The 18,081-nt window shown below is 47.7% G+C and overlaps 1 protein-coding gene across 4 annotated transcripts in view; it reads left to right on the top strand.

Moving 5' to 3' along the window:
- The first annotated feature begins 7,871 nt into the window (after positions 1-7,871).
- SP5 (Sp5 transcription factor) overlaps positions 7,872-18,081 on the top strand; it is a 73,207-nt gene continuing 62,997 nt past the window's right edge. The window contains exons 1-2 of one of the 4 annotated variants that reach the window (XM_070803409.1): positions 7,872-11,066; positions 12,504-14,240. In XM_070803409.1, the coding sequence (XP_070659510.1) occupies positions 11,025-11,066; positions 12,504-13,646 (1,185 nt within the window). In that variant the 5' untranslated portion in view covers positions 7,872-11,024 and the 3' untranslated portion in view covers positions 13,647-14,240. The other 3 variants (XM_070803403.1, XM_070803413.1, XM_070803449.1) reach the window with 3 other exon arrangements.

Genomic DNA, 18,081 nt, shown 5'->3' with positions numbered 1-18,081 from the left:
TCTCTTTAAGAATTTTCAACAGTTTGTTGTGATCCACACAGTCAAAGGCTTTGGCGTGGTCAATAAAGCAGAAGTAGATGTTTTTCTGGAACTCTCTTGCTTTTTCAGCGATCCAATGGATGTTGGCAATTTGTTCTCTGGTTCCTCTGCCTTTTCTAAATCCAGCTTGAACATCTGTAAGTTCACAGTTCAAGTACTACTGGAGCCTGGCTTGGAGAATTTTGAGCATTGCTTTACTAGCATGAGAGATGAGTGCAATTGTTAGAAAATAATAAACAAGAAAGACTTAAGAGAGCAGCCAAGAAAAGGGAAAAGAGAGAGAAGAGAACAATTGGAGACAAGGATCAGTGAGGGTCCCCAAAGGGAATGACTAGGTCTGAGTGATCCTGAAGGGGGAGGGCTAGGATAAGGTAACAGTTCCTACTTGAAACCAAATCATGATCCTAGAACCCACAGAAAAGGGTGTTGTTTCTCAAGACCAAAAGCCCCATGGGTGAGCTGATCTTTTAAATGGAACTAGGGACACTTGGAGACCTGATGTTTGTGTTAGTCCCTCCCCAGCTGGACCCCTAAAGATACTGGACTAATACTTACATCCTTAGAATTGGAGCCTTTAACCTTCCAAGGTAAATAGCTGATTCTGTGTGCCCCCTGGTGGCTTGGGATGAGGGTAAGGGGAGAGAAGTGTACTCTAGCCAGGAAAGGAAAGGTCATGGGTCCACACTATCCTCCTTGAGGTCAAACTGTCTTTCTCCTTGAGAGACACAGAGAGCAGACATCTCATGTGGGTCTGACACTTTAACCATGAGGCAAATAACAAACACCTTGTTACGTGGCTAAAAAATTACCCAGGTTTCTTGTTAAATACCACCGCTGCAGAACCACAGACACATACATTGCTTTTCTGATAACAGAAAGACTTGCATTCCTCAGGGTGGCACTCCATCCTGAAGGTTAAAAGGATGCCCTCTGAAGTAACATTGCTGCTGCTGCTAAGTCTCTTCAGTCGTGTCCGACTCTGTGCGACCCCATAGACGGCAGCCCACCAGGCTCCCCCGTCCCTGGGATACTCCAGGCAAGAACACTGGAGTGGGTTGCCATTTCCTTCTCCAACACGTGAAAGTGAAGTCTCTCAGTCGTGTCCGACTCCTAGCGACGCCATGGACCACAGCCTACCAGGCCCCTCCGTCCATGGGATTTTCCAGGCAAGAGTACTGGAGTGGGTTGCCATTGCCTTCTCCGTTACCTGGATCCAAATCCAGTAACAGGATGTAGGATCCTGGGCAAATAACTTAACTCCTCTGTGCCACATTCCCCCCATCCATAAAATAGGGTTGTAAGAGATTTGATGAGACCCCACATCGCTGTGATGGGCAGCAGCAGTATGAGCCTCCAGGACGTGGCCACATACGCACACAGCAAGTGAAAGTGCCTGGTACACAGGGCACAGGCGGTGACCACCCAGAGGCCACTACCAGCATGCCGGAGAGATCGTGCTGCAAACCCACCACCTCATAGCACTCCTTTTTTCCAGCCCATGAGCTACCCCCACCCCTCCATCCAGGGTGAGGCTAGACTCAGAGGGTTAAAAAACAGAGAGAGTCCAGAGTTTTTTGTTTCTTGTTATGCAGACAGAATCTTTATTAGACCTGCATCCAATTAATGCATGTTTTCATTTTTTGCTATGTCCAGATCAAATCCCCAGAAATTTATGTATAAAATTATTGTGTAGCTTAGCAGAAAGATTTATCACTTTCTTCTGTTTTAAGGGGGGAAAAATGATCCCACAAATAACAGGACAAGGAAAATCGTTCAATAGTCCCTTTTTCTATCAGCATTGGAGAAACAACTTAGGCACCACTCAGTTTTTCCACTGTGTTGTGTGACCTCAGGAAGCCAACCACTCACGTCTCTGGGCCTCAGTTCTTTCATCTGCCATCAATGTCTTCCCCACGGTCCCACGACCCAACTGTGGTTCCACTGCGAGTTCTTCTGTCCTCAGTACTGGATTCCAAACCCCCCAGGCAGGGCACATCTTCTCTATGTCCAGGATCCCCCACTGTGCCTGAGTGCACGGACTCTGCACTCATACAGACGGGGTTCCCTGAGCCGCGAAAGATGGGAAATGAGCAGAAGGAGCTTGAGCTTCTGCCAGCTCCTGCAATGGCCTCAGCCCTAGCACTTCTCTGTGCCACTATTTCTCCTGGCATCAAGTGATTATGGTCACAAATCAAAACACAGGGTCATTTTAAAACATGACTATTAATAGACAAACTAAAATAGGAAACGATATTCTTAAGAAAGGAAGTTTGGAAGCCAGCTATGCTCACCACTGTACCACCAATGCCAGCCTCTAAGAAAAGAAGCTAGGTACTATCTTTTCTAGGATGTTTTGTGTAAGGGGGGCCTTGTCTGCACTTAAAGATCACTCATAGCCATGCTGTTGAAAGCAATATTTTTGCTTACAGCCCAAGGCAATTTTATATGCCTCAAAAAAAACAGCAGGTTTATGTGGGGACCTCCCTCCCACAGAGGCAGGTAGCACCCCAAAACTTCTCCTCCTGCCCCATATGACAGCCCCCACAGCAGGACATCTGCACTGTCCATCTCCTTACGAGACAGGAGGGGTAAGGATAGGGGCCACATTCTTGTCTGAGGAAGTCCAAGTGCCAGTAGAGTGGACTACAAGGCAGGGCTTAATGGTGTGGTGGAGTAAAACACACAGGACAAGGCCCGGCACGGATAGGTGTAAGCGTCTCCTGATCTGCGAATCATATCCTACAGCACTTTTAGTGTGGAATTCCCCCACCCCCTTCACTCTCAGCAGTGGCTTTACCATGTACCTTTTTTTAAAAAAAATTGAAGTATGGTTGATTTGGGCTTCCTTGGTAGCTCAGCCGGTAAAGAACCCGCCTGCAATGCAGGAGACCCCAGTTCAATTACTAGGTTGGGAAGATCCCCTGGAGAAGGGATAGGCTACCCACTCCAGTATTCATGGGCTTCCTTGGTGGCTCAGACAGTAAAGAATCCGGGAGACCTGGGTTCGATCCCTGAATTGGAAGATCCTCTGGAGAAGGGCATGGAAACCCACTCCAGAATTCCTGCCTGGAGAATCACCATGGACAGAGGAGCCTAGCAGGCTGCAGTGTATGGGGTTACAAAGAGTCGGACATGACTGAGTGACTCAGCACAGCACATGTGAAACTAATTTACACAAAGTGTTAGTTTCAGATGTGTAATAACTATACATACATATATATTTATACATATTTATCCTTTTACGGATTCTTTTCTATTGTATTATGGGGCAATGGCACCCCACTCCAGTACTCTTGCCTAGAAAATCCATGAATGGAGGAGCCTGGTGGGCTGCAGTCCATGGGATCGCTAAGAGTTGAACAAGACTGAGCGACTTCACTTTCACTTTTCTCTTTTATGCATTGGAGAAGGAAATGGCAACCCACTCCAGTATTCTTGCCTGGAGAATCCCAGGGACGGGGGAGCCTGGTGGGCTGCCGTCTATGGGGCTGCACAGAGTCAGACACGACTGAGCGACTTAGCGACTTAGCTATGGGTTAGTATAAGATATGAATACAGTTCCTTATGCTATATAGTAGGTCCTTGTTGTTAATTTTATATAAATATGTATCTTTTAATTCCAAACTCCTAATTTATTCCTCCCCCTCTTTCCCTTTGGCAACTATAACTTTATTTTCTATGTCTGTGTGTCTGCTTCTGTTTTGTAAATAAGTTCATTTGTGTCATTTTTTTTGATTCCACATATATGTAACATTATATGATTACTTGTCTTTCTGCCTGGCTTACTTCACTTGGTATGGTAATCTCTACGTCCATCCATGTTGCTGCATACTTTTTGCTTTAAATGAATAAATAAGGAGCTTCCCCTTGAGTTTCATTTGGCATGGCCCCCAGCAGAAGTTCCTTCCTGCAGTTAGACTTGCTAACCTCTCTCTGCTCCTCATTAAAGGAAGCCCTCACATCTCTGCTGCAAGCCCCTAGTCTCTAGGCTCTCCACCTACAACCACGCCCTCTTTCTAACATTTCCTTTTATCCATACCCTAAAACACAAATGCAGCGCTTTGCCTTGACCCTGCTGTCCGATCCAGCCGCTGCTTAGACTCATAATCCTCTTCCTATCCCCACCTCAGCTCTGAAGATGGATCCTCAAAAGTTTCCTCCTAAATCCGATGAACTCTTTTTCTTACTACCCTTTCCTCTAGCTCTTTACCCCTTTGGTCATGTCCAGTGGTCTTGCTCTTCTCCTACCTGTACATTTTTTGTTTTCTCTGGGCTTTCTTGACTCTTTTTCCCATGGCTGCTTTGATGGTGCTTCTACCTCTGTTCATCTTCTAATTGGAGTTTCCTCACAAATTCTATAGCTTTTCTCTACCTGGTTGACCTCCACTCACTTCAGTGAGCTCACCTATTCCACCATCACTGCTTTTCAAAAGTTTGTAATTCCTTATCTCTAGTCTTATCGCTCACTTGCACTGCCCACTCTCCACCCTTCTGGCTTTCTGCAAGCATTTCCCCCAAACATCCAGTTCACAGTTTAGACTCAACAGCCCCAAACTGAATTCAGTACTACCAGTCTGTCTGTCTTCCTTAATCTCCCATTTTCATCAGCAACTGAACCATTCTTACTGCTTCACAGGCTAAGCTTTCGGTTCCTTTTGAATTTTTAACAGCTTTATTGAAATATAACCATGCATCATACCATTCATCCATTTAAAGTGGTTTCTAGTATATTCACAGAGTTGTGCAACCATCACCACAATCTTAGAATATTTCACCCCCACCAAAAGAAAAAAGCAGTCCAAGAACAATCATTCCCTCCTCTTCCTACCCACCACCCCGCGGAGCCTGGCAACCACTAATATATTTTCTGTCTCTGGATTTGTCTAGTCTAGACATTTCATATAAATGGAAACATACTATAAATGATCTTTTGTGACTGGTTTCTTCCACATAATATAATCTTTTCAAAGTTCATTCATGTTGTAACAGGTGTCAGTATTTCGGACTTTTTACAGCTGAATAATATTCCATCATATAAATGTAACACGTTTTGTATATCCATTCATCAATTGACAGACATGTGAGCTGTTTCTACCTTTTGGCTATTGTGAAAGCCAAATAATGACTTGTATTTCAGTGATGGCTAATGCTGTTGAGCGTCTTTTCATGTGCTTATTTTCCTTTTGCATATCTACTTTGGAGAAAAGTCTATTCAGATCCTTTGCCTTTTGAAAAAGTGTGTTAGTTTTCTATTGTTGAGTTGTAAGATTTCTTTATACATTATGGATACAAGTCTCTTATTAGATGCATCATCAGTAAATGTTTTCTCCTATTCTATGAGTTTTTTCAGTTTTGATAGTATCCTTTGAAGCACAAAGTTATAAATTTTTACAAAGTCCAATTTATTTTTTCTTTTGCCAATTACACTTTTGGTGTATCTAAGAAGGTGTTGCCTAACCCAAGGTCATGAGGCCTTAATCCTATGTTTTCTTCTATGACTTTTATACTTCAACTCTTGTATTTAGATCTATGATCCATTTACTTTTTGTGTGTGATGTAAATAAAATGCCCAACATCATTCTTTTACATGTGGACATCCAGTTCTCCCAGCACCATTTGTCAAGAGAGGGACCTTTATTTTTCCCTTTGTTTCATCTTATTCCAACCTGTCAATCAAGTTTTGCTTTTTTTCCCTTTAAAATGTTTGTCATCCTTTCACTACCCACACTAGTTCCCAGATTACAGCTTTACCATCTCACACTTAGATAATTGCATCTGCATTTATCCCTCCAAGTGCTCAGCAAGCCAACCCTCCTAAAGCAGGAAATTTAATAAATGAATTGAATTTATGTAATTCCCCTGCTAAGAAGTCTACACTAAAGCCCTACTACATATAGCATCTGGGCCAAACTCTATTCCTTAATTCTCTAACCTGGCTCCACTGTGTTTACACTAGCAAATCCAAGATGTAGAATTTCATCTTTCATGGTTATTCAGCTTCTCCCCTAAGGGGAGTTCTCTTTCATTGCTGTACTTTACCCTCTCTATGAATTAAAATTCCATAGGTCCTTAAAGTCTCCTTCAAATGCCAGCTCCCTAATAAGCCTCCCTTAACTACTCCAGCCCTCAGTAGTGCTCTCCTTTGAGTCCCTACTGCATTTGTGTGTTCTGTAGCACCAACCACTAGGCAGATGACACTGTTACACACAATTCTACTCTACCACCCAACACCAATAAGCATCTACTGAAGTTCACAGCGCTGTACGGGCATGACACACTTATGCAACTCTTGTTTCCTTCTGCCATCAAATGGAGGAGTCTAACTGGATGAGATAAATTATCCCTCCCACATTTAGAATTCCACTTATCCATCCATTACATACTGATCCAAATTTGAAGCTTAAAATGAAAGTGAAATTCACTCAGTCCTGTCTGACTTGTTGTGACCCTAGGGACTTCACAGTTCATGGAATTCTCCAGGCCAGAATACTGGAGTGGGTAGCCTTTCCCTTCTCCAGGGGATCTTCCCAACCCAGAGATCGAATCCAGGTCTCCCACATTGCAGGCAGATTCTTTACCAGCTGAGCCACAATGGAAGCCCAAGAATACTGGAGTGGATAGCCTATGGCTTCTCCAGGGGATCTTCCCAACCCAGAAACCAAACCAGGGTCTCCTGCATTGCAGGTGGATTCTTTACCAACTGAGCTATCAGGAAGCCCACTGAAACTTAAGCTTAAAGTTAATTCAAGGTTTCCAGTTCAAGAAACTTTCAAACTAAGCTTGTGTTTTCCAAAGATTCCTAGAATTGTAATTCCTTGTTACTGAATCATCTTGGCTGTAATAATGATCCAGGCCCTGTTTCAGACACAAGTATTAGGGCATCTGTGATTTGGTCTGCAGTTTAAACTGCAGAAGTTCTCCAAATCCTCAAAGTTAACTTAGAGTGTGTCAGATTGAAACCCCCACCCACCCACCAACCATTAAAAAAAAAAAAACTTTCAAATTGAAGGGGCAAAGTTTGATCCCTTTTCTGTTGAGAGTTGAAAACAACAATAGCAGCTTTCTGCTCTAGCAGGACTTCAAAAGGCTGCCGAGTAACTGCTCTAAGAATGCTTGGTTGTAGATGGCTGAAGAAAACGCACAGGCATCCTCCTGCGACTCTGCTCTACTACCACCAGGAAAATTCTGCCTTCTCTCCCCTCCCAGCACCTTTAATAAACCAACGATTGGTACTGTATTAACTAGGTGAATGCAGAATCTTGCAAGGTTAAAGCCTTTCGCAGAGTGGGGGCGAGACTGGGCAGTCAAACAACACCCTGCTCTAAAGAGCCAGTGAATTAAGAATTTGTTGAAATGACCTAAATTATGTATAGATTTTTTAAAAAGTCAACCGAAGATGGGAGACCTGTTGGATTGATCCCAGGGGCATGGGTCCCCTTTGCTGAAAGAAAATGCCTGAGAGGTACCAGGCCCATCACGAAGTTGCAACCCCAGAGCTCTCAGTAAACACGTTTTTCTGTAGTAGTTTCTGGAGCGAGCACAGCAGGTCCGTCCATAGCAGGGATGCCTGTGCGGGTTCACCTACCCGCCTCTCCTCGCAGGTGGCACCCAGTCAGCGCTCGCCACCCTCCCTCGAAGAAACCGCCAGGCAAACTTCGCAGCCTGGGAACCCTGCTGCTTGGAGAGCTGCTGCGAGAGCCGCTCCACTGCGCCAGGCGCCGCCCCGAGGCTAGTATTCAACCTCCCCGCCCCCCGCCGCGGTTAAAGTTTGCTCCCCATTCACCGCTTCCCACCCCTGCCCCGCACCCCCCGCCTCCGCCCTCGGGCGGGAGGACCACAGAGGAGTTCCTGGGTCCTCCATGCACAAACACACCCACCAACAAAGGAAAGCCCATTAAATCTTCCCTCCTGCGAACTCGCGCCCCAGCGGATACTTCTTTGAACTGACCCCCGCCCCCGCAGCCCCCTAGCCGTCTGGGGCTCGCCGGGCCCTCCCGGGCTCACTCCCTCCTCCCATCTGCGCACTTCTGCCGCGCGCTTGGTCTTTGATGTCTCTTTACATTATGGCAGAGCAGCCACACGCTCTTCCCGGGCGCGGGGCTTTGTGTAACGGAACTGACATTTGGCCTTGATACCTGTATCTCTTGGTGATTGCAACAAATTTCTAAAATAAATATTGTACTTTGATCTCCCGGCATTGCATTTTTAATGGACGCACCGAACATTACTTCATTAAGAATAAGTTTTTCAGGAGCCCCGAGTGCAAAGGTAGAGCGGATAAACAGCACTTTGTAAAAGTCTCTCTCCAAACTTCAGCTTGCGCCTGGGAGGGCTGGAATCCCCGAGGGTTTTCACAAATGGAGGGGAGGCCCAGAGCCAGGACTTCAGTCACGGGAGGGTCTACTGTGCATCCATAGTATCCTAAAGACTTTGAATATATTCACCTCTTTTAAGCCTATGAAGACTCTACATGGTGAACAGTTCTATAACCCCCATTTTACAAACTGGGAAACCGAAGTACAAGGCAGTTGAGTAACTTGCTGGCCAATGTCACCAACTGAAAAGTGGCATCTTGAAATCGGCCTTCAGAGTTTCAGAGTTGGAGCTATTAACACCAAGTCAGTACTCTCTCCCTGCTGGCCATTGATGGAGGTTTATTGGCTAATGGGGCATCTTGGAGAAAAGGTTCTCTTCTGTAACAACTATGGAGATGTGAATTGGGTTTTCTAGCCTTTGTTTGGAGAAGGCAATGGCAAGCCACTCCATACTCTTGCCTAGAAAATCCCATGGATGGAGGAGCCTGGTAGGCTGCAGTCCATGGGGTCTCTAGGAGTTGGTCGCGACTGAGCGACTTCACTTTCACTTTTCACTTTCACGCAATGGAGAAGGAAATGGCAACCCACTCCAGTATTCTTGCCTGGAGAATCCCAGGGATGGCAGAGCCTGATGGGCTGCTGTCTATGGGGTCGCACAGAGTCGGACACGACTGAAGCAACTTAGCAGCAGCAGCAGCAGCCTTTTTGTTTAAATAGCAATCAGATTTGGCAAATAAGAATGCCTCTAGCTTGCTTGTCCCAGCCTGGGCGGCACTCCCCCCAGGCATCCATAGTGGAGGTCGAAGAGCTTACAGTAGCTCAAAAGGAAGCACACTAAGGGACCAGGTCCGCTTCCACAGTGCGGAAAGGTGCCTGCATGAGTGTGCACCGTAGGACTCCCTGGCCTCTGACACGTATGCGGGAAAGGGCTCCTTCCTGTCCCAGGTTTCGCAGGTAATTGATTTCTGGTCTCCTGTGGAAAGATGTAGGTCTGCCCGGACTCGGGAGCAAAACACTAAGTCCCCTCTCTTTGCTGGCCCCCAGGGCACTGGGACCACCTCTTCAGCAGTCAGACTGTGTCAGCCGAGCTGTGCAGTCACTGCTCACCGATCTTGGGTGGCACCTTGTTGGAAAGAAGACGGGCATGCAAGGACAGGGCTTGCAAAGTGCTCAAACATAGTATTTGGGCTGCATTCAGCCCATTCCTCTTCAGCAAGATGTTTCTATTTGCTGGCTTTGGGCATGGAGGATGGCCTGGTGTTGGGCTTTCCCGTGGCTCAGACGGTAAAGACTCCGCCTGCGGTGCTGAAGACCTGGGTTTGATCCCTGGGTTGGGAGGATCCCCTGGAGGAGGACATGGCAACCCACTCCAATATTCTTGCCTGGAGAATCCCCATGGACAGAGGAGCCTGGTGGGCTACAGTCCATGGGGTCGCAAAGAGTCAGACACAGGTGAGCGACTAAGCACACAGCATACAATGTGAGTGCAGAGGGCACCAATACACGGCCCAGACTCCGAATCAGAAGTTGGTGTTGGTTGGGCTAACCGCTGGCGCCGCACGGCAAGTTGGACCACCTCATCCGACTTCTCATGTAAGTCTCCTGCGGTACCGGGAGAACCGTACCCAGGAAGGCTGGATGCAAGATGGTTCAGAGGATCCCTGCACGGTCTGCGGCCTCTCAGAGAGGAAGCGGTGTACCCGGAGGTTGTACGCGGAGCGGAGTAGGCCCAGCCCAGGAGGCCCACTCTGCTGAGCGGTCACACGGACCGTGGCCGCCGGCGGGAGGCCTCAGCGGCTATTCCCGGCCTCTAATGCCTTCCAACGCGGTAAAGACACCGCGGAGCCCCGCCTGCCCTACCGGATGAGATCTGGGTGTCCGGACGGCCCCCGCAGGACGCTTCCTGGGCCGGAGGCAGGCAGATGGCCAGCTGTCCCTCCTGGGCCGGGCAATGGCTGGCAGCGAAGGTTTGGGGGAGTATACACTGTGGGGAGCGTTTTCCTGAGCCCAAGGAAGCGTGTCCCGAGACTGAAGAACTTTTTCTTTACAAAGGTGACAGGAACAACAGTTTTTATGGACTTTTCTTTCCACTTAGAGAGCCACCCTCGTACAACCTCTGGTTTGCTCAAAGACAGCATCTACAGGCTTCCTCCCCCGCGCCTTACTGTTTTCTCCCGGTAGTTCCTTGCAGGTGTGTGCAGCTTGCAAGAGGGCGCACTCGCCTGGTGGGCCTTAGCGCGGCGGTGGGGATTTCTAGTATCTCTGGGGGTTTCAGTGGGGCCTCATAGAGGTCAGGGCCCTGCCCAGAGAGAGAAAAGCGAGATAGCAAATATTTTTCCCTCGGGTTGTCCTGGGTGTCCTGCCAAGCTTAGCTTTGGCGGTAATCACGGCTTGGGTTTTTCCCAGGCTCACTATTTGCAAAAGTTGTGGCCGGAGAACTTCCAGATCGCCAGGAGGAACGTCGCAAGAGAGGCGGGAGGCACTGGAGCGTGTGCGCTACTATCCAGCGCCCTGGGCGGCCGCCCGGCCCCGCCCAGGGTCACAGAGCTGCCGGCCTCTCGGCTGCCGCCCGGTTGGAGATGGAGGCGGGAGCACGCGGCAGCGGGGCGCGGGGCTTCCCGTGCCCAGCCCCGGGAACTCCCTCGGGTCCAAGGTGTGCTAGGAGTGAGGATGTGCTCGGGCCTCTGCCTTTGCTGTCCGGCTGTAGGGTGTGTAAGTACGTTGGGAGAAGAGAATTACCCTCATCTTCGTCTCCAAGTCCCGCGCCTGGAAGCCGAAGGCAGATTTCTCTGGAGATAACAAAGACACTTTGTCACTTTGGGCGCTGCCTCGGTGCAAATCTTTAATTGCAAGGGAGTAGGGGAAAGAGGGGGATCGAGTGTCTCAAGCAACCCAAGCGCGGGTCTCCAGGCGGCAAGGCCCCCTTTGATCAGGAAAATCCAATTATTTGTGTATATACATTTCCCACATAGTGATTACTTCATTAATTGTCCCGCCTTTATCTCCTCCCTTCCCATCCCCCCTAATAATCAGTTCTTTTATCCAGACCAACAAACACACCATAGGAGCTTTGTGGATTCAAAGGATTTGCTTTCGCTTCTGAAAGAGCCGCTATTCTTTGATGATTGGGTAGCGGCAAACTTCAAAGCCATAAATCTTCCCTCTGACTGGCTGGCGGCCCAGCAAAGTCCTTATCAAATTCTTGGAGGTGATCCTGAAGCGCTCAGACCGCGCGCGGGGCGAGCGAGCGGGGTGCGGCGAGGGGCGCGGGCAGGGAGGGCCCCAGCGCGCAGGGCGGGCGCCAGGAAGGGACGCTAGGCGGCCCTTCGTCCTCGCCCTCGGGTCTCCATGCCTCAGCAGCGCCCTGCTCCGCAGCCAGCGGCCCGCAAGCCGTAGCCATGGCCGCCGTGGCCGTCCTCCGGAACGACTCGCTACAGGCCTTCCTACAGGTCAGGGCTGGGCTTGGAGGCGGGCGAGGGAAAGGTGGGAAGGGCCGTGTCTGGATCTTTCCTGGTACTCTGTGCCTCCTGAATTTCAAAGAGAATCCCGCTAGGTGGGTGCCAATGAAGTGAGACATAGGGGTGCCCGTACCAACTTCACACCCAACCTTGGTGTCAGGAGTGTGGCCTCTGCGGGGAGGGACGCGCGTATGCGGGGGTTGTTCGGAGGTGCGCCTCTGGCTGAAAACCGGCCCCAGCTCACAGCGCTGGGCCCTCCTGGGGCGGGCGGAGGAGGAGCGCGAGAGTAGAGTGGAAATGAGAGCTTAAAAGATGGGAGGGAAGGTAGATGAGCAGCCGGGCTGTGGGTGTTTCCAGACCCTTTCTGACCGCGGAGTCGGGAGTGGCCCGTCGGATCGCTCCCCTCCTACTTTGTGCCTGCTTCCTTTGAGACTGGATAGCGACTCTCTGCACCAAGTAGTTTAACAGGAAGCGCTCGCGCTTTCTGCATCCAGGTAGCGAGGGCACCAAAAGTTTCCCCTAACTGGTGGGTGCGTGCGCAGGGTGCGGCGGCCAGGGGAGGGACTGCCGGGACAGGGGAGGGGCGGCGGTATTACAGCCGGCGTGCGGGAGGCGGGCCGACCCGGAGACCGCGCTTGGAGCGCTTAACCTTTTGTCTCTTCTCCGCCCTCCCCTGCCGCCGCCTATGCAGGACCGCACCCCCAGCGCCTCCCCGGACCTGGGCAAGCATTCGCCCCTGGCGCTGCTAGCCGCCACCTGTAGCCGTATCGGCCAGCCGGGCGCCACGGCGCCCCCGGATTTCCTGCAGGTGTCCTACGACCCCGCGCTGGGCTCGCCCTCCAGGCTCTTTCACCCGTGGACCGCTGACATGCCAGCGCACTCGCCCGGCGCACTGCCGCCCCCACACCCCAGCCTGGGGCTGACACCACAGAAATCGCACCTGCAGCCGTCCTTCGGGGCGGCGCACGAGCTGCCGCTTACACCCCCTGCCGACCCCTCGTACCCCTACGAGTTCTCGCCGGTCAAGATGCTGCCCTCGAGCATGGCGGCGCTGCCCGCCAGCTGCGCGCCCGCCTACGTGCCCTACGCGGCCCAGGCCGCGCTGCCCCCCGGCTACTCCAACTTGCTGCCCCCGCCGCCGCCGCCACCGCCGCCCACGTGCCGCCAGCTGTCCCCCAACTCGGCCCCCGACGACCTCCCGTGGTGGAGTATCCCGCAGGCCGGCAGCGGTCCGGGAACCTCGGGGGTTCCAGGGAGCAGCCTCTCTGGCCCCTGCGCCGGGGGCCCCCACGCGCCGCGCTTCCCCGCTACGGCGGCCGCCGCTGCAGCTGCCGCCGCCGCGCTGCAGCGGGGCCTGGTGTTGGGCCCGTCGGACTTCGCGCAGTACCAGAGCCAAATCGCTGCGCTGCTGCAAACCAAGGCCCCCCTGGCGGCCACGGCCAGGAGGTGCCGCCGCTGCCGCTGCCCCAACTGCCAAGCGGCGGGCGGTGCCCCGGAGGCAGAGCCGGGCAAGAAGAAGCAGCACGTGTGTCACGTGCCGGGCTGCGGCAAGGTGTACGGCAAAACGTCGCACCTGAAGGCGCACCTGCGCTGGCACACGGGCGAGCGGCCCTTTGTGTGCAACTGGCTCTTCTGCGGTAAAAGCTTCACGCGCTCGGACGAGCTGCAGCGGCATCTGCGGACTCACACGGGCGAGAAGCGCTTCGCCTGCCCCGAGTGCGGCAAGCGCTTCATGCGTAGCGACCACCTCGCCAAGCACGTTAAGACGCACCAGAATAAGAAGCTCAAAGTTGCTGAGGCCGGAGTAAAGCGGGAGGACCCGCGGGACCTGTAAGCCCATCTAGGGGCTAATCGAGACCTCTCCTGCCTCGGGCTCCCTACCCAGCACCTCTTCGGGGAGGTTCGGGTGCGGGGAGGCGGGTGGCCTGTGGGCAGCCGGCCAAAGGGAGACCTAAGAGAGGCACTTGCCTCTTCCTGCTTGCCTGCCTCCCAGGGCGACGCCAGGCCTCCAACTCCCTGGCCGGCCTGTGGACCGGACCCTGTATCCAGGAGGAGCAGGGGTGGTAGAGTTGAGAGCTCGGCGCCAGGAAAAAGAGGCTCTGAACCATTTTCCCCCAATCTGGGAGACCTGAATTTAGGGGGACCCATCCTGGGCTGACCTTTGTGTATAGCAGACGCTACTGAAATCAAAACGGAAGGACCTTGAGAGATTTGAAATAGTGCTCAGAGTTTTTTGCTAGGACTTGGGCCGGGCTCTGTACAGGTTATTTAATAGCTTTCTTAATAATTATAATATTAATTAAAATGTTACTTTTGTCCTCAGCTCCATGCAGAGCTACAGCATGAATTGTCTCTGTAAAGCAATCAGCAGTTGCAGCGTGAAAATAAATACGTTAACTCCGGGGTCACCTCGGCAAGACCCCGCTGAGCCGGTCTCACTTGATCTTTTCTTCTTCCGGGAGGCTTTACAAAGCGGTCAGGTTTCGCCAGGAATTTGAAGGCTCCTGTGGGCTGCCTATGTCCGAGGCTTCTTTGGTTTGGAAGGTTCTGGGCACGTAAGTTGGGCGCAAAGATGCGGAAAGTAGGAGGGCAGGGTCAGTTTTGTGGTTAAGAGGTTAGGGTAAGATTTTCCCATCACACCTTGAGTTTCTCGCGCGGCCTTAGGACTTGACCGGAGACTGTCGGGCTTCTTTTAAAAGTTGATACCTGCTGTACATATAGTACGCGATCTTTTTATCTGGTGAATTGCCTGTGTCTTTCTGGTTGTTGGTACTCTCAGAGTTCACAGGTAAACTGGGCTTCCTCCTGGCAGCCGGCCATGCTGCGGTCTGCAGAAGTGCTAGTAACTCAAGGATCTGTTCAAGATGAGATTCTGGACAGTTACAGAGTAACTGGGGGCCCTTTTTCAGATGGGTCTTTGCTCCGGAAAGAACCGCCTCTCTGTATTTCAGCCCCGTTATGATACACAACTTTGTCTTGCTTGTTCTCTTAATTCTTTTGCCGTGGAAATCATACCAGTATTGTTTCACAACAGCCACTTTGGGATTTCTCCCTAGGCCTGGAAGTTTAGCTCCCTTTTGTGTCTTGGGACTTTATTTTTTCAATCACTGCAGTAGACTAAGATTTTTCTCAGGGAGGAGCCAGGAATACTCATCTCTAGGTTTTTCACCTGTCTCTAAAATGTGAAAATTTAAATGTGAAGTTTACAACTGTTTGAGTTTTTAACCTGAAACTGAAACCTCAATTTCTGACTTAGAACTAGCAAAGAACAGAAATTGCTCTCAATTTTGTCAGTGTTAAATTGACTGGTATCATTAATGCCAAATTTCCATGGGACTAGTTTTTTTTCATGGTAGTAGAGGTGTATATAAATTGATAGGATTTCACAGTTAACACACTGTGTTACCTTGCCTTTTGTTTGAAGTCAAACTTAGGGGTAAGTTCTTGAAAAGCAGGAGGGTTGTGCTCCGAGAACTAATGTATTAAGTAAAACTCAACCAGCAACATAATTGAGATGAAAATTACTTTTACACTCCTAAGAAATAGCATTTTTTACTTTGTAATTTGGGACAAGGTAATAACTACTAAAATCATTATGGGAATAGGTCTTAGAACCAGTTAACTCTTGTTAGGGATTTGGGGATTATTTAATGACAGATTGGAATTCTTTACCTGGGAAGGGCAGTTTGAGCTGCCTAAATTCTCAAGGCTATGACATTTGCAAGTGATAGTAATAAAGATGCTGCACAGTAACACTAATATACATCTAATGTGTGATCTTAATCTACATCAAGATTCTTGAGAATCATTTCTAGGAAGAAGTACAGAAACTCTCACACCTGAACCATGCCCTGGGATTGACTTCAGAGCCCAAAAGGTTTTTTGGCAGATGGTAGGAAAAGAGGAATCCTTGTTAGAGAGTAAAAAACACCAAGGGCTTCCTTTAGGCTTGAAATGATTCTCTTATGTGGAAGAGAATGCCCTTGGTAAAGAAATACAACTGACAATACTGTAGTGAATCTACTAGCTTATTGACAGCTATGATTGTTTAGCATTCAAACAGATGAAGTGTTGAAGATAAAGTTTCCTTATAACTTTAACTTTGTCATTAAGAAAAAAAAGGTAAAATGTATGAAATTTAGTCTCTAAACAGATAAGGTGTTGAAGACAGTTTTCTTATAACTTTGTGATGGTGAAGAGAAAGGTAAAATATATTTGGAATTTATATAAAAATACAATATTTATAATTTTAAAAAGTAGAATGAAGTCATCTGATGAAAGATCACTTTCTTCTGTTTTTACTTAATTGAACCTGCAAATTTTAAAAGCTTGGTAAAAGTACAGGCTCTAGATTAACTTGGTACAGCTGAAAGACTGTTCCTTCCTCTCAGTGCAAATCTGTTTCAATTACTTTAGAAAAAAATTCTATGCCATTATTCAAGTAGAAGCCAGGAAGTCACAATAATGTGATATTATTATCCAAGTGTAGGAAAGCATTTCATGTTTATACTGAAAAATAAGCTAATAAATTCTCAGAAATACAAATTGGACAGTGAAGAAATGTATTAGATTATGTAAGCTGTTAAAATGTGAACTGCTGCTGCATGCTTTATTTGTTTCATTGAACTGCAACCTACTATGGTATTAACCACTTAGGACTTCCAAAAATTATTTTAAAATACATCAGTATGCAAGAAAATATGCGTGAATTATGTAAATTAAGCACACTTAGCAGAAATTTTAATGAAATTCAAATTTAAAAGTTCAGAAGCAAATTACTGTTAATGTAAACTAAAATTTATTTTTTATGTGGAACTTAGCCATCATCCAAAAAGAAAGTTTGAATCCAGTTGAATCCACCAACTGGATTCAAGGCTTTACTTAAAGACCCCAGAACCCAATTCAACTGAGTTTTAAAAACCAATTGAAGAAACTATGTTAATGATGGCTTCAAGTGTCAATAGACGTTTTTTTTTTCAATAGACATTTTTTAAGCAACTGTTTTAGTAGCATGCAAATATAATATAAAGATATTTCAGAAAATTCTAAAATAAGTGTGACATGATTAAGTCATGTCACATTTAACACAATTGATAAATGAACTATTTGAAAACATGAGAACATGGAGAAACTGAGTTATTACTAATTTAGGTAATTTGGAGTTACATGTTTCTGAACTTGTTAACAACTCTATAGTTTTCTGCTTTTCTTGAGGGATAATTGTGCAAATTTACCTTTAGCTGACCACTAACTTGGAATAGTTTTGGTAATGAAAGTAAATTATGTTAAAGAAAATACAACTGCATTATTCAGCATTGTACTAGTCTTTTCACTGTGTTGTATATGTTGCTATATTTTCCTTTAAGTCAACCTAATAACACATACCTATTTGAAAAATTAATATTGATGAGATTGCTTCTGGCAGAAACCTATGTCAAACAGTATTTGTAGAAAAGGCAGTTTTTCACCACAATTTGCCCTCGATTTCTATTCTAATACTTCTAGACTGTAGGTATTCAGTTTAAAGCAGCATCTTTCCCATTTGTTTTGGGTCTACTGTGAGAGTTTCACAGAATGTCACTAAAGCGGTCACTTGCCTACATTAACACCTACTAAGTTGTTCAGAGCTCAGAAATTGCGAACTACTTTTATTTGTGTTGGCTCACCTCGTTAAATCATGACTAGTTATATAAACTAACACTATCTCACTAGAAAACCGTCGATTGGGGAATCAAATTCAAACCGTAGGCTTTGTTTTATGGTAAATGTAATTATGCTTTGCTAATGTACCAAATTGAGGGCCACTCAAAGCAAGTCATACTAATGTGTAATGGGGAACTTAAAAGAGTATGAGATCAAGGGCAGCTTTGAAATGAAAACATGTGCCAAAATAGTTTAATAAACTAGGAACGGATAAGGAAAACATCTAGATAGAAAGGTGAATGTTGGTAATGAGACATAGATTTGGATTAATACACCAAAATGACAGGTTTCATTATTGGGCCACTATAATGGTAACCTGATTCATGTAGCATTCAATATATGTGTAAACAGTAAATTTTTCTCTGTTGTTCAGACTCAGCACATTTTTGCATAAAGATCCTTGTGTTAATTGCTCCTCGATTGTTTTTAAAGAGTCTGCATTGTTCAAATTAATTTATGGACACTGTAACTTATATAATGGTCCTTTCTATAATGAATAAGTGATATTGTTCAGCAAAGAGGTAATCAAACAGTTATGGACAATCTTAAAGTTTTTAAAAATAGTT

This window comes from Bos indicus, chromosome 2, assembly GCF_029378745.1.
Source record: "Bos indicus isolate NIAB-ARS_2022 breed Sahiwal x Tharparkar chromosome 2, NIAB-ARS_B.indTharparkar_mat_pri_1.0, whole genome shotgun sequence".
Taxonomy (NCBI): domain Eukaryota; kingdom Metazoa; phylum Chordata; class Mammalia; order Artiodactyla; family Bovidae; genus Bos; species Bos indicus.
This window is presented reverse-complemented; position numbering and strand designations above follow the sequence as displayed.